The sequence below is a fragment of the Chamaea fasciata genome, unplaced genomic scaffold (assembly GCF_029207755.1).
Source record: "Chamaea fasciata isolate MVZ Bird 193981 ecotype frontalis unplaced genomic scaffold, bChaFas1.0.hap1 SCAF_6, whole genome shotgun sequence".
NCBI lineage: Eukaryota > Metazoa > Chordata > Aves > Passeriformes > Sylviidae > Chamaea > Chamaea fasciata.
Window position 1 is genome coordinate 60,899,082 of NW_027094091.1, and position 16,032 is coordinate 60,915,113.

General features: G+C 40.8%; 1 protein-coding gene across 8 annotated transcripts in view; it reads right to left on the bottom strand.

Annotated features, from left to right (window-relative positions):
• Positions 1-16,032, bottom strand: part of PTPN13 (protein tyrosine phosphatase non-receptor type 13) — a 111,812-nt gene that overhangs the window by 80,606 nt on the left and 15,174 nt on the right. For 6 of the 8 annotated variants that reach the window (XM_066186572.1, XM_066186571.1, XM_066186573.1 and 3 more), the window contains exon 2: positions 5,955-6,074. In XM_066186572.1, coding sequence (XP_066042669.1) covers positions 5,955-6,069 — 115 coding nt within the window. In that variant the 5' untranslated portion in view covers positions 6,070-6,074. Of the gene's footprint in view, positions 1-5,954; positions 6,075-6,246; positions 7,234-16,032 lie in introns of those variants that run through there. The other 2 variants (XM_066186566.1, XM_066186567.1) reach the window with 2 other exon arrangements.

The following is a 16,032-nucleotide window of genomic DNA, read 5'->3' on the forward strand; positions in this document are numbered from 1 at the left end:
CCCTAAAATTGATCCACTCCCACTCAAGAATCTTCATGACCTGAAGCAAAGTAAAATTAATGTGATAAATAGTAAGTTTAGAAAAAGGACTGATTTTTCCAGGCTCATTTTACTGACATTTTCTCAGCTTCCTCTTTCAGTAGCTTAAAACTAATGCAGCAGACCATAGTGCCTACATCACAACTCCAGGGAATCTAATCTATTGCTACGAAGGATGAGGATAAAACAATTAATTCTCCAGTTCCTTCCTTAAGGCATGCATCATAAACCAAAATAACTATCTCAATGCTCCAACCAGGTATATATATCTAAGGAAACACTTTTTAGTAACACTACTGTTTGCACCATGGATAAAAAAGTAGCAAAGATGCAACGCATCAAATAGCCAGCAACTATAAGAGAACAAAAGAAACTATTTTCCAGTGATAATATTCGTGTCACCTTCTGTTTAGGCTTTCTGAATAACTTACAAGAGCAATAAGGGTAACAAACTCCTGAAAATACTGAGGAAAATGACAAAAAAAAAAAAAAGTTTCAAACCCCTTTTTCTAAAAGTGCTGGAATTCAGGATATGGCTCCTGGTCAATTTTCTATCCAGAAGGCTTTCAACTGGGCTAGAGCTGCCAGCCTTCTGAGTTAACTCCAGAACTATGCAAGTTGGTAACAAAACACTTGTGAGAGCACAGCATTTTAAGCAGTGCCAAGACAGAGATAAATAGCGTGGTCTTACTTAAAGTGAGAGAGTGAACTGGCTTTAAACACAACAAAAACAGAAATAATCTTCAGCTACAGAGCATCTGCCAAACAAATGAGAGAGGAAAAAAACCCTTTATGTGCTTTAACAGCATACAAATAGCCTAGGATAAAAAAGACCCACCACATTCCAAGAGACATGAAGACAAATACTTGAAACGGATCTATTTTACAACATGGACGGCAGGTAATTTTGAATTCCCAAGCCACAGTCACAATTCAGGTCAGTCCTTCAGGATCTTCTTCTCTCTTAGGCCACAGCCATTAGCACAGAGCACACACAGACACACACACACACATCTCTAAAAAGCACAGAACAACCTAAAAATATACACAAGGTTTTCAACACACATCTTTGCTTCCCTCCGTATCTTTGCTTCCCTCCATAGCCCTCACGAAAACAAGTGAGATTTCTCCAAGAGCCAAGGAACCTGAAAGTTTGTATGCTTAGGCCAGGCTGGAGGCAGGCAGACCACTGACTCACCTGCCAGCCTGGCCAGGATTATGGCAGCACATGGGACCACTTCTGCTGTAAATCCTCTGCTCCTTGGGCTGGTGCAGCGTGTCCCTGCACGCCTGGCGTGCAGCGCAGGCAGCGCTGCAGTGTCTCTGCTTCCCTGTCCCTTTGGCACAGTGGGATAGGAGAGCTCTGATGGGATACTGAACCCCTCGGAAAACTGAAATGTACTCTTTCCTGAGGATACTGGAGCAAGAAACAGGGTGAACAATTAGTTTCTGAGCTCAGTTTCTGCTCCTGAGCTGCCCCACAATCACACACCACACTACACTGTCGGGCTGACTACATGCAGCAGAGCTCTGCAAAGAGTGCAAGTAGTCACTGAGCCTCTTTGGTGTGAGCAGGGTGGGTGGAGGTGGAGGAACAGACGAGGAATAGAAACTAAAAAAATTTTTAAACCCCAATAAAATTACAGAAGCTCAATTTGGTTCCTTCTCAGCAACCAAAAGATCAAATGTCACTAGACGATGAAAAAAGAAAAGTCATTCCCCAACAGTTACTGGCAAAGGGAAAGAAGCAATTATTTATCGCCTGCAAACAAGGACAAGCTAGGAAATGAGGATTTGGGTTTTTACCCCTTCCTACTGCACTTTTCCTCTTGTCAACCAAAACAATCCACTCCCTGCTCCACCCCAGCTAGGTCTATGACTACTTCGGACTCATCCCCAGTCCCCATCAACACATTTCACACTTTGCCTTCCTTCTTTTCATTACACTTACTCAAGCAAAGCAACTACAGTAGTTTGACTGTCAACAAGATTTACAGGTCCCTGAAAACCATAATCTTCCTTCTTCACGTCCTCTTTCAGATGGTACAACTTTTCTTTACATAAATCATTTCCCATTTGCAAAGTTGCAAGACATTCAACTTGCAAAGACTTTGCTCAACCTGCATTTTTAATACCAGACTCACTTTTCCCCCCTCCTTTAGATACATGTCTCCAAACTTAAGGTCCAATTATTTTCCGAATCCTCAACGCACACTTTAGAACAGGAGTGGCCTAAGTGAAATATGAAGGCTTTCCCACTTTCAAGTTTAGATAAATCTTTTCCAGTTAAACCTAGCAAATTAGAGGGACGCCTGTTTTATAACTCTCAGCAGCAGTGAGCACAGCATTCTCCTTATGCTTATACACTCACATTTGAGATTACTTCAAAGACTTGTTCCTTTGACCTCATGGAGTTCTGAGTGCAAGATACAGCACGTCTGAAACAGCTGATACACCCTTTCAACAACAAAATAGTTATTGCAGATAATTAAACAGATGTAAGAGAAGGGCAGGTCTGGTATCGGCCTTTTCAAATCTCCAGATTAATCTCAACATCACCAGTGCAACTGATGTCAGATCTGCAACCGAGTCCTAGATTGTCGTTCTCCTTCATTTAACAGCTTATAACGCGCTGACAAGACAGCTACCAGAGCTGATCTGCTAAACTGGTGATTAGCAACTGGGCATTTCAATCTAAGCTTTCATTTTTTTATAATGATAGAAATAAAATTGTGAAGTATTTTCAAGGAGTTCAACATCTGTTGGAAGCATGTACAATGAGGGATAAAAACATGCACGTTTCTGTATCTGATGCTGAATCAGGCATGATGTGATACGCAATTAACCATGAAGATAATGGATTTTCATCCTGTGCTTCTTCAGTGCTTTGATGGGTAAGAAGATAGACTCAGTAAAGACATGCAGAACTTTTATATTCCAAGAAGTCATCAAATCTCTAACAGAAGCTTGTTTTGGACGTTTTTTCTAATTTCCAGAAACTAGCTTAAGTAAGAAATTAATTGAAGAACAGGTTCTCATTTGTCAGAGTGATAGCAAGATTCCCAACTTGAAACAAACTACCAAAACTCTACCAGGATCACATACACAAATAATTACTTGGGCTGGTAATTCCTTTAAGTGTCTGTGGTTCCTGGGCTGGTGTGGGGAGGCTGCCAACAGATGGCAATTGAAGAGTTGGCTATTTCCATGGCCTTTTTTATCCCCCTCATTTCAAAACAGCTGCAGCACAGACTGTTGAACAATATGCCTAATTTAATTTTTTTTGAAGAAACAATGTACAAAACACAAAGCAAAGCTTATATTTTGTTACAGAACAGCATGTTCAGGCACTCCAGGACTCTAAACAGGGAGGAAGAGCACTTTTGAGAGCTGGTCGAAGCTGAACATGCTGTGATCTTGCAGAAGCTAAGAGCTTGCCCTATCTCCCTCTGCCCAGGAGCAATCAGTCAGCTCTGAAAAATTTTGGAAACTCACCCTCTGCCATAAAATAGCTCTGCCACACCATATGCATGGAAGAAATGGGCCCGAAATTTGACCAAGGAAAACAAGATTTCTTTAGGATCCCCCGTTTGCTACAAGTCCTCCACAAATAAAGAACAAAATTGAGTCAGACAAGCCTACCTCCACATTTTCTGTTCCTGCATGTCAACACCACCCTCATAAGCCAGCACAGAAACTGATATTCAAGATGACAAAAAACGTTTCTAGATTACTTTGTCAGTGAAGACAACCTTCATTAAAGACTGTCTGGTTATCCAACTCTTGCTGGGAGGAATTAGATTACCTTTATCAACCTTAGCTACACAGAAAAGCTCTTTCATTTGAGTGTCTCTTGAAGTAAATTTTACCAAAGGCTATGTCCCAGGTTAATTAATAGCGTGCAACTGAAAATAGTCTGCTGAACTAGCAGAAAAACAACTCAATAAAACAGCTTCATCTCCAAAAAAGAGACAGATTCTTCTGGCACTGATTTTATCTGAATTTGTGTTTTGGTCTTCACGGATAGGAAGTAAGATCAGAAGCTTCTGCCACCTTAGCCAGTCTTGGCTGGCAAACATTCCCCTGCCTTAAAAACACATATCAGAAGTCCTGGGGCAGATCTCTGCTTTGGGCTCTCATCTTTCAGTACTTACTCTTCTGAAGGAGGGCTGACTGTGCTCTCATTGTGGATGATTACATGCAGTCTTCATAGAGATTATGATAACTTTTCTGTACTACTCTCAGGACAAGAAAGGTTGAGCTCTAATTTTCAGTGGAGACTCCCTTCTGGAAAGAAATTCAGACCCTGGATAAAGCTTTAAGTGGTTTCACTACTATGTGCTCATACAACTGTGATCTTGCAGGTGGATTACAAGATGGAGCTCCATGTGTCAATTCCTGCAAAGTTTACAAGAGTAAACCTCTAATCATTCAAGATCCCTCTTAAGTCAAGGTATTAACAATCTGCCCTCTTAAAAGAAATAATTTTCCTGACTCTCTCTAAGAGACAACAAAGAGTGAAAAAGAGGAAAGCAGATGCCAGCTTTCCTTTCTTTGCAATATGAGAAGCAGCAGGATAGGTCAGTTGGTCAAACTGCAACAATCAACTCAGCATTCCTAATAGGGAAAGCACACATGGGCTGTAAGAACACTGGTCAAGGGAAGAAAGTAAATTTGAATGGGATGTCAAAACTACCTGTAATTCACCTGGCAAAAAATATGTTGGAGAAGTTGATAAAATTCATTTGTAAAGCTAAATCAAGCGTGATCAGCAATCAGGCACCATACAGCAGTTTCTGCCCACATCTGCCTTCTCTGGAGCCTGTGAAGTATCCAACGGAAACCACTCCCAGAGGCTGTGCAATGCATAAGACACAGCCAGTGTCTGATTCAATAGATCGTCTAAACCAAGTCTTTAAAAAAAAAAGCCCAAAACAACCGAATCTTGAAAAAATTCTAAATCAAATACTTGCAAAAAATACAAACTATTTTGCCCCAAATAACCAAGATGTGCCCCTTGCATAGTAATGTGGCAAAACAATTCTTCTTTTCAAAGTGTGAGCCTTTGATTTTTCATTAATAAAACAGAATAAGCTAACATAGGCATGCTTAGATAAAAGGTGCTGAAATCTAGGATGCATCATGGAACATACACTTTATCTGAGAACAAGTTAAAGATGTTACTGAAGTTCAATATGTGGGCTAAGCATTTATTGCTATTAAAAAAGAGCAAGAAAGGGAGGGAAGGGCCTTAAGGATTTGCAGATTTTAGAGAAAATAAAGGAAAACATAAGGAAGGGGGAAAGTTCTACATTCAGACCTAGCGCTAAAATGTGTATTATTAGCAGTTTTGCAGATGCTGAGCTTGAAGCCTACTGAGGTGGGAGGGGGGAGGGAGAAGAAATACTTCTACTCCTTTGAAGTACAAGACAACACCACATTCCTCTCAGTAGCTGAGTAGGTGTTGCCACTTGCATTTTGGGGAATCATATCTAGCCCTCTGGTAAAGTTTTCTGGTTTACACCTTTGAGACAAAATCTCTTCAGAGCACACTGGTCATGACTGCACAGTACTGTATCCATTTCTATGTCCCCTTCAGTACCAAAGTGCTCCAGTAGTCTCAGACTTATTTATCACTTTTTTCCTATGTTTCCATCTCACTTCAATGGGTCTAAAATAATTGAAGTTATCACCACAAGAAACAGGATGTGCCACAGGTTCTGGCAGAACATGAAGCGATGGTTGAAAGCAACCTTTGGGCTGGGGTGCAGAGAGGCATTTACCCAGAGACAACCCAGGAGCAGGATATTGTTTAGGCTTAGAGCCTAGGAAGGACAAGGCAGTTCACTTATACGGCATGTTAATATAATGAGATGTTTCCAGTTCTGCATTTATCAGTCTTAAAAATCGCTTACCTTTTCTGAATAGCTCTTGAAGGCTCTCTGCACTTTGATTCAAAATAGCCCATATTTCCTCTTCTTGCAATGGTCCCCCCCGAACCTCCAGAGCCTCTGCTAGTGACACATGCATGTTACCTGGGAAATAAACAGACTAATGTAAGACTAAAGAACATCTTTTCTTCTCCGTGCATGCAGCATTCAAGTAATAGCAACCCTCGGCCACAAAACTTCTGTTAATGAACAGAACCCATCAAATATAAATAATATAAAACATTCCCTACGGCGATAAAGAGTTTTGAGCACCTACTCCAGAAAAGCTCAGGTAAAGAAAATAATGATCCATTTTAATATTGTAGGCTCTACATCCATAAATTCAACAAGCTGGCATTAATCCACATGCTATGGGCAAGAGCTTGCTCTGTTTATAAAGATGACAGAACAATCAGTAGTCACAGGTTTATTAAAATAAATCAGCTATTAACACAACTCTGACAGGTTTAAGTCAGCGAAGCTGTTGTTAGGAAAGGAAGCTCCTCCTCCTTTCACAGGGCTGTTGATAGCATCTCATGACCATATTGTGAGACGCACTACCAGCAAATACGCACACAAGTAAAACAGCTACGGAAGTGATAGCTATGGAACAGCTTCTCCTTGCAGCTAAAAAACAAAATAAAACTGGTTGCAGCACTCTACTTATTACATTCCCAGAAAACAAAGATTTCTTTCCCCAGGTAAATGAGGTTATGCTTGAGTATTTTTTTGAAAGAGCTAAGCCATTTTCACCACATTACAATATAATATTCTGTTGTCCAAAACCATTTGAAAACTGAACAATGCATCCCTAAATATTCTGGCAGAGCAAAGCTTCATCCGTGCGATAAGCTCAGGAGCAAATAAGCCACGTGTCTGCTCAATTACTCCAGTTTCCTATGGAATGTTCTCAGATTGAGCACTCGTGCCAATCTAGATTTCTGATTAGGATGCAGCTGCAGTGGCTTCTTTCTGTGCTTCTCTCCAAAGCCCAGAGAACAAAATCTTGAGGCAGTGAGCTGCAGTAAGAGTCTGAGGTGTACTGTCGGTCATCACTGGCAAGTTCGTTATGTCTCAAAGGCTCCAAAGCTGCTGCTCCTGGAAATGGAAAATACAGTTCCACAAGCAATGCTTGTGGTCTGGAGACCAGTAAGTGATATCAACAGCTTTAGATGGTACCGCTGGAAGCTCCCCCCTGTTCCTTTAAATCACCTACCCAGAGCTTCCCCATCACACTATGCAATCCTGGCTCAGGTGTATGGATAGTAACCTAACAAATTTAAAGTGGGACAGGCTTACAGGCCATATTTATAGGCAGCTTCATGCCTTCCATGTGTTTTTAATTACAGATAACCAGGCTGACAAACATATAATGGCTACATAAAAGGCTGAATACCCTGCAGTTTCTAACTGAAAACATGGGTTTTGATAGTACTTAATAAAATACTAGCCTTTTCACCTAGAATTCCACACTACTACTGAAAAATTACATATTACTGGCTGCTTTTCAGTACAGCTTCTTCCTTATTTCACAACTTGCCAGTTTGTAGCATTCAATTACTGGGCATATTTACTAAGCCAGATATATTTTCAGCAATTAATGTTCAAAAGTCACCATCAAAAGGCAATGGAAGGGAAAACAAACTCAGATCACATTTAAAAGAAAGGTGAATTCCCAAAGAGAAAAATATATAAACCATGAAGAATGGAAAGGTAGGGGCCAATGCAGACTTGTAATAAATGGATGGAAAACCAGAGAAAATTATGCTTACAGTCAGCATGAGATTTTACATACACCGGGCACAGAGTTGAGTGTCTGGTCTCACTGTTCCAGGAAATTCTGTGATTTTATGCCACTGTCTCAATTTTCAGTAGGCACATCTAAAAATGAGCTATCTGGATTATTCAGATTAAAAGATCTCATCTTCTCCTAGGGACTAAAAATACATGAACTGCAAACGAAAACTTTCTGTGATAAATATTCTAACGGAGAATGCCAAGCATAATAACAACAATCCCCTCTCCCCCCACAAATCCTTCTCTGCCACTGCCCTTTTCCCCATTCTCCACAATGCTGCATCCTTTCAGCTGTAATTAAACAGTGTGGACTGTTCTGTAGCAGATATAAGCCAATTCCCTATGGAACAACACAGAGACCGTAAGCATGTCTGCTGGAACCCCCAAACACATTACATCCACAGTGAAAGAATCCTACAGCAAACAATTTCCTGATCACAGTAAGAAGCAGTATGAGTATACACACCCAGCCACCCAGGCCTCAGCTGTAGCAGTGCAAGCAACAAGATCTGCTTGCATTTTACAGATAGCAGGAGCTTGACAAATAAAAATCAAACACGCAACACAACAAAACCAAACTATTACAAACTGATTTTGAAAGCCCAAGCAAAATCCATCTCAAAACCAGTCATTACAAGCACAGCCACATGCAAAATGCCACAAGCTGGGATTTGAGTGGGATTCTCATTGAAGCAGATCTGTTCCAGTAACTTTCTGGTAACTGTCTCCATTACTTTTCTTCCTCAAAATTATTTTAAGCTGCAGTGCTTGTCTGTCTCAGCAATGAGCAGACCAACACACTGGCTGTGAGGATTAAAGAACCTCCCACAAAATGGTTCTCCAGCACCAAGGAACCGACTGAGGGAGGCTGGGGTGAAGCTGTTAGCAGGAAAATGCAAGGCCAGGTTTCTCCACCTGTCCAGCCCACCTGTCATCAGCCAGGCACCGATTTGGGGCTGACAGTGGAAGTGCCTGGCTCAATACATATTTCGACCCCACCAGTGTGTTTGTCTCAGATTTTTTTTGCAAGAAGAATTTTGTAGGAATGCTGATGTTTGCAATGCTTAATTCCTCCAAATTTGCTGTCTCCTAAGATTCTGGGAACCCTCAACAGCACGTGGTCCTTTGTGAACATAGAGATGTAAATGCTGGATACATGCAAAAGCTTTTGGTTCCATGCAATATCCAAATATTATGATAAATTGCAACATAAGGACTATATTGAGTAATACTTCTAAGAGAAAAACATTTAAAGTTTTTGTAGAATACCATATTGAACAACGCTCCTGGCAGTCCCTGTGCTTTTCAGTGTTCCAGGCTGACCAGCAAAGAAATCTAGATGCACTGTAAAGTTTTCTATGGACTCTTGATCAGTTCATGTCAAGCCATTTTTCTTGCAACAAGTCCTCCCCCTGTCTCCTCTTTATCTAAGGAAAGCAAGATCTGGAATCCTGTGCCCTGTTCCTTTCACTCCTTATAATAAGGATGGACAGATTAAAGAACACTGAAAAGTTCACCTTCCAAGTATGAGTTCACTTCCCCTTTTCTTGGGACAGAGTTATGATGGCATCTTAATATGAGGCCACACAGAGATGGGATCGGGATAGGCAAGTCTCAGGGTTAGGTGGTATCAGCTCCACACGAACTGCTAGGGCATGGATTACCCACACACCCAAAACTCACACGAGATCACCGCCACAGCATATCCAAACAGGGAGATTCACACAGCAGAGAGCACAACACAATGTAGGAAGGCAGGACAAATTCAAAGAGTTAGCACTGGAGGCGCACGGACATGAACCTGACAGACTGCTTGTTCTGGGGCACAATTTACTCCCAGACCACACAGGAACACTTCTTCCACAGGAAGGGAGTTGCATCCTATGGAGGCAGCTTTTATGCTCCAGGACAAGAGAGTAAATTCAGGTGTAAATCATTTGTATTAACAAGCTCTGAATGCAATTTCTCGGCACCATTCAGCCCTAAGCCATGCAGGCAGCACAGTCACGGGGAAAAATGTTGCCTAAGCCAGAGGCCTCTCCCATATCTCAGACACTTTTTGAAAAGAGCCTGTCTACCTCATGAGGACCAGCTGCCAGCTCCTCCCTCTAGACACACAGCTCACACACTCCCTCAATGAGTGGGATGGGGCTCTGTCTCCCGCCTGAAAACAAGCTCAGTGACCTTCGGGCTTTAAAAAGTCTCATTTTAAAGTCCCAGCAAGCCATGTTAAAAGCACACCACCTATGGAACATCCAGACAGTTCCTTACAAAGCCTTCACAACCACCTCGCTTTTAAATTGCTTATGCATGCAGAAGTTAAATGCTCAGAATTCTCATTTCCCCCAACTACCACCATTTTTCCTCGCACGCTTTAAATTTAAAATCAAAGGTCTCCAACAGCGTCAAAGAATTCGGAAAATTTTAAAGGCCTATTCTTTCCAAATTTTACTGAACAGTCGCCAACCAAAATATTAGGAAGCTATTGCCATAACTGTGATTATTTAAGACTGAAAGACTGTAATACAGTCATTTTTAGGCAAAAAGTTCCTAAAAACAGACTAAAAGTCGAAAGGCTAAATTGCTTCAACTTAACTGATGCTTGGCGACTTGGTGTTTTGGTTTTAGTAACATATCCCTTGCTTTTTTCCTTCCATTGTACATCAACATTTTCCCCCAATGTTCTAACTTCAGAACAAAAACTTTTAGTCAGAAACTGTGCTTCAACATCAGCTAACTGAAATGCCGGCATTACCTCGCACTTGATATTTCACAGGAATATGATGCCAAGAAACGTGAAAGGCAGCTGCTCTAGGCATAAACTCTGCAGACATTTTTAGATGTGCAAGAAACAACAGCAACAAAAAAATTCTAGAATACCGAACGCTGAGAATTTCTCAATAATCACATAAAATACTCTGATATTCATTTTTATCCTTTGACAAAAGGATAAAACAAAGAAGAGAGAGCAAGAAGGCTCTATATACATACAAAATACTTCCTGGGGAGAAAAAAACCCACCTTATTTGTCCCAAATAAAACACTCTTAACTGACCTTAACTGTCCTGAATATGAGCAATATTGCACCCTCGCACCACAGGGACGCTTGGGCAAACGGTGGCAGGTTCTGAGGTTTCCTCTCAGCAGATGAGCCAAGAGCCCCTTCTTGGCCTCTCCTCTGGAGATATAATTGCCTGGAGGCAGAAGTACATTTAGCAAGGCAATTCTATCCAAGAGAACCTCTTAAAATTCACCTTTCCTACACCATGATTAGCTGCCTGAAAATGAAACACTGACGCTTTCATTCAGCACTCACTGAGCACCAAGTGCTTCCTAAAAGCACTCGACAGGCACCAGTCTCAGTGACACTGAACTGGGGCTAGACCTGGACAGTTTTGAAAGTCTGGTCTCTCCCATTTCAGAACCTGAGCACCTTAAGCCATTACCATGCCCTGTAATTTCAGAATCCCAGCATCTATCCTATTTATTTACATTGGCCCACATCTTACACCCCCAAACAAGATCAGGACTACATACACCAAATAGTTTATCCCCAATAATACTGCTGCTGAAACTGGGCTGAAGTGCAGAACCCCGGAGCCAAGCTAGAAAGCTTGCACTTCAGTAATCTTCGAAACCTTATTTTCAAATCCACACATAAAGTGTGGTTTTCCGATAGCCGCAGGTGCAATTTGCATAGACTATCCAGAAAATAAGGCATTATTTGCAAATAGTCAAGTCAAGCATGCAATCAAGTCAAATACACAAGCTAATCAAGTCAACTGTGCTTAAAGAATTTTCTTCTTTTAGAGTCCTGCTCTCGAGTTAATTGCTGCACATTAGTCTCAATTATTGTTTTGAAGGATAAAGAAACAAACCCTTGTGTCGCATCCACGTTTTCATTTCTCCTATAGACACAAAGAGGGCGGTACGCAGCCCCACAAGATCCAACTACCATTTCCTCCCTCTTTTTTAAAGTATTTAAAGAGCTGCCAGAAATGAGGTAAACCAAAATTTGGGGGAAAAAACCCCACACTCCCATGGTGCCTTTCATTCAACTTACAACCTGAAAATATTACCTTACCACTATTCCTTCTCTTTCATTTTAGAGAGGTCAGCAGAGATTAGTAATACCACCCAAGTATTTCTCCCCTCCTCCTGTTATGGAATAGATTAGCTTCTTCCACTCACATATTTTCCTCCCATGTTCTCCTCTTTCTTCCCTGTAGGCAGACAGGATGAAATGTCAGCAAAACAAAAATCTCATGCTCCTGGGCAAATCCTCAACCTACACCAAGAAAATACCTTTGAAACTGCATTTCCTGTTCAAACTGATAGCTTGCTGCTTGAGCTCAGAACTCCCAAGTAAGGAACAGAAACTAGCTCAAATTTGTGAGAAAACACACTATGAAAACACTGGCGGGAGTATAAACCTTGGCCTTTTATATGAGCATACACAGATGAGATGTTAGCATTTCTCCTCCCAAAGCCTTAAATCAGTATTATGTTCTCATATCTGGAAGACAGAAGAACGTGACATACTGAGAATCTTGGCTCACACCTCCAGGACAAGCAGTGTTTATTTTACTCAAAAAGTGCTTGCTTTCTTTCCTGGAAGGTGGAAAGAAATCAGCTTTTGGCATTGGCCTGGACACACAATGGAAGACAAGCAAGGGTTAGTGTTGCCTCCCTCCTTTGCTCTTCTGTCTCCATCACCAGAACCAGATAAACTTGTTTATCTGAAGCTTCGTGTTAGGCAAACTAGTAAAGCCAGTCCAAATTGTATATAATGATCATGAAAGTCATGTTTTCTAGGCAACTGCAGAATGCTTTTTTATACATGAGGGTAGCTGATGTTTCACATTTGATATTAAAATTTTATTCAGAAGAGTATATAATTATCACTACAAAGTAAGCTTAATCCACATAAATCGTAGCATGACTCTTGTATCCCTCTCTTTGTTTAATTGTCAGTGTGAGATTCTTGGGCAACTCCCTTATTTTGCTGCTGATCTGCTCCACCTCGGAGAGGGCACGTCTCCTTGATACATTTCTCATACTTGCAACTTTCATTTTAATTGCAAACTAGGAGCAGAAGACCTGTGACTAAGGCAAGCTTTAGTTAAAAAAAAAAAAAAAAAAAAAAAAAAAAAAGAAATTTCAGGACTACAAAGCAGCTTGGCAATAATGACACTTTTTAAACATCACACGAACCAGTAACACCCTCAATTCGCACGTAACAAATTAAACCCTCCTAAATGACCTGAAATAACCAGAAGCAAAAAGGCATCTTACTACAGGACGAGTGGTGATGTGTCTATCAGACAAAAGGCACTAAGAATGGCACCTCCAGCTTTAGTCCAGCAGTTATTCCATTGTTTCATGCGAGAGCCACGCATTCCTCACATACTGTGGAAAGGTCATGACTGAAGTCTGTCCTTACAGCTCTGGGCACAGCTGAAGAGGGAATGAAAGCTTTTGTCAGGGGAGCAGAAATAGTAGCAGGCACCTGATTGAAATGCCATGGAGCCACTAGAAAGCATTATTCTAAGTCAGTAAGTACTGCTTCCCACCATCTGTGACATTCTAAAGCTATCTACAAATAAAACACTGGGGCTCTGGTGAGCAAGTGAAGGGAGCAGTGATAATTGCTTAGTACAATAACTGCCTTTTCATTCAGCGCATTATTTTATAATATTATTCATAATCAGTTCCCAATGTTTGAGAAGAGTAATGCTCAAATATTTAACACCAAGATATAAATTGCTACAGACTAGAAATTCGGTGACTCTACCTACCAGTAAGTTTCACTAATGGATCGACTTACTTTAGAGTAGATTTTTAAAAGCTTAGCTTAAGGCCTCTCCATGGTAAAGAAGCGGTAACTTTTGCTACATCAGACATCTCTACTACCAAAGGGCTCAGATTGCCAGAATCCTTTCAGTATCAGTAACAGAGAATGGTATCTTCCTTTAAAAATGCCTCTTCTTGGTAAGGCAGTTCCCTTACAGTACTGCAATAATCAGTGTCACGAAGGCAGCACACTGGATCAACAAAAAATTAAGCCAAGTGACTAAGAGTTCTCTATTTTCTTGGATGTGGCACTTGAAAGTCCTTCAGACAGGTACAAAAATAAAAAGTTAATGTGCTACAATACTGGGGGGGAGAAGGGAATCATCAGCACCCACCACCCTTAGGCAAAAAGAAAAGTGTCAGGTTTGCAGCATATTTGTAAATAATGTAGAAGTCAACATACTCTTAAGAAGTATAAAGACTGAGCCTACCATATGTTATTTCAAAGCCTGACTTTAATCCTATCTATTCACATCCAATCCTTCCACAAATGGCTTTTTAGGCTGTTAAGGTGACTAAAACTGCACGGTTCACTTGGGTTTTGAGATTTCTTCCCTTCATGGGGAGCAAAACAATCTTTATCAACCTCATATATTTGACTATCAGACATTTTGGGAAAAGAAAATAGCATTAAAAATATACCACTATGGCATATCAAAGCAGTTTTTTCGTGGCTAAAAATTACCTCGTCTATGATACTTGTGAAAAATGCACTGGATTCAGAAACAAGGTTTGTATTCTTCATTTGGAAGCAGCATTCTTACACCCTCATGAGAAGAAAGAGAGCTGCTGACTTGTGTACTCAACCAGAAAAAAATCCTGGTATTCAGAGGACAGTTCATACTAACAGCTACCTCATGTCCTGCCTGGAAAGGAAATAATATTCAATAACGGAGATAAAATTGGCTGAATAACAGATTCAAGTCTGAACGACATCTACCTGCATCTGATTCCTCCAGCAGTGCTTTACCTCAGGTGTATACAGGTAAAGAAGGTGCACTGCTACAACACCAGGATTTTTTTTGTTTAAGCACGCATTTAATTTGAGAGCTAACAAACTCCCACGTGGATCACCCCACCTACCATATTTCTGCTAAACTGCACTTGCATGTTTGTGTGGGTTTTGCTATGACAATTTAAAAAAAGAAAAAATCCAACCAATTTAAAAGTTACTCCCCAGCCAGCATCTTCTGCAGCTACTCATTTCTTACAAATACTCCAATGGCTTTCTTACCCAATGCCTTAAGCTGTACTACATCCTCACACACGTTCACATGTTTTTTTTCCGCCTGTGACTCGGTGAAAATAATTGAGGAGTCCAAATAATTACTGATGGAGAAAGATCACATGGAGGGTTTATTATGCCCCTAGTCTTCAGTTTTGACGTTCAAAAAAGTAATATTCCCAGCTCCTGGAAAACTCCTTAAGCAATTACATATGCTCTACAACACAGGCAACCCCACAGACCAGAAGTTACAGCAAAAAAAAAAAAAAAAAAGTGTGTTGCCTTCTCAGACACTTATAATTTCTTAGGTTCATTTCTGGGGAAAAAAGGGGAGATATGGCATAAGGAACAGAACATTACAAGGTCTGCAGACACATGACACTGTGCATATCTTATCTGTGAACTCACCTGTCTGGGAGGAAAGCTATTATTCACACAAAAGATGACTAATTATTATTGTGAAAGTCTGAATTTCCAGCCTGAAAAACATACAAGATGGAACAGAGGCCTACGTTTCAGCTGTCAAGAACTGTACATGCAAGAAAATCTATGTCTCTAGGACCACGGCATAAGCTGAGAGATTCTTGCTTTGCTTTCCTGTAAGTTGAAATAAATGCTAATGCAAGCACAATAGGAAATATCAAGCCTCATTCAGAGAGTGCTGCATTTTCTTCACTCTTCCGTAACAGAAGAAAAAAGTAATTTTGCTCTCAGATAGAGAGCCTCCCTACTCAGACACAGTAGTACAGGTGTGAGATTTATACTTTTTATATGCACAAAAACACAATTTAAAATGTCTGTGATATATTATCCTCCTATTAGGTGTGAAAACCCTTACAAAGATTTAAGCAGGGGGAATCAGTGACTAATCTTATAAAGCAACTTCATACACTTCCAATTGAGAATTAGAACTGACAATACCCTGATGCCTCATCAGGAAACACGAACACTCCAAGGGAATGGCAGAGATGTGACCAGGCAGCTGGCTGGATTTGACTTGTCCATGCTGCCTCAAATGAAGGCAAGCTGATTCTAAGGAAGTGAGAAGCACTGGCAAGTGCCATAACATACCTGGCTCTCTGTACTTGGTGTCTGTCAGCCTCCAGGAAGGATGTGATTTTTACAGTGCCCACTCATGTTGAGAAAGAGTGTCCATGTCCCCACATACGTATGTGTTGCCCATTATCT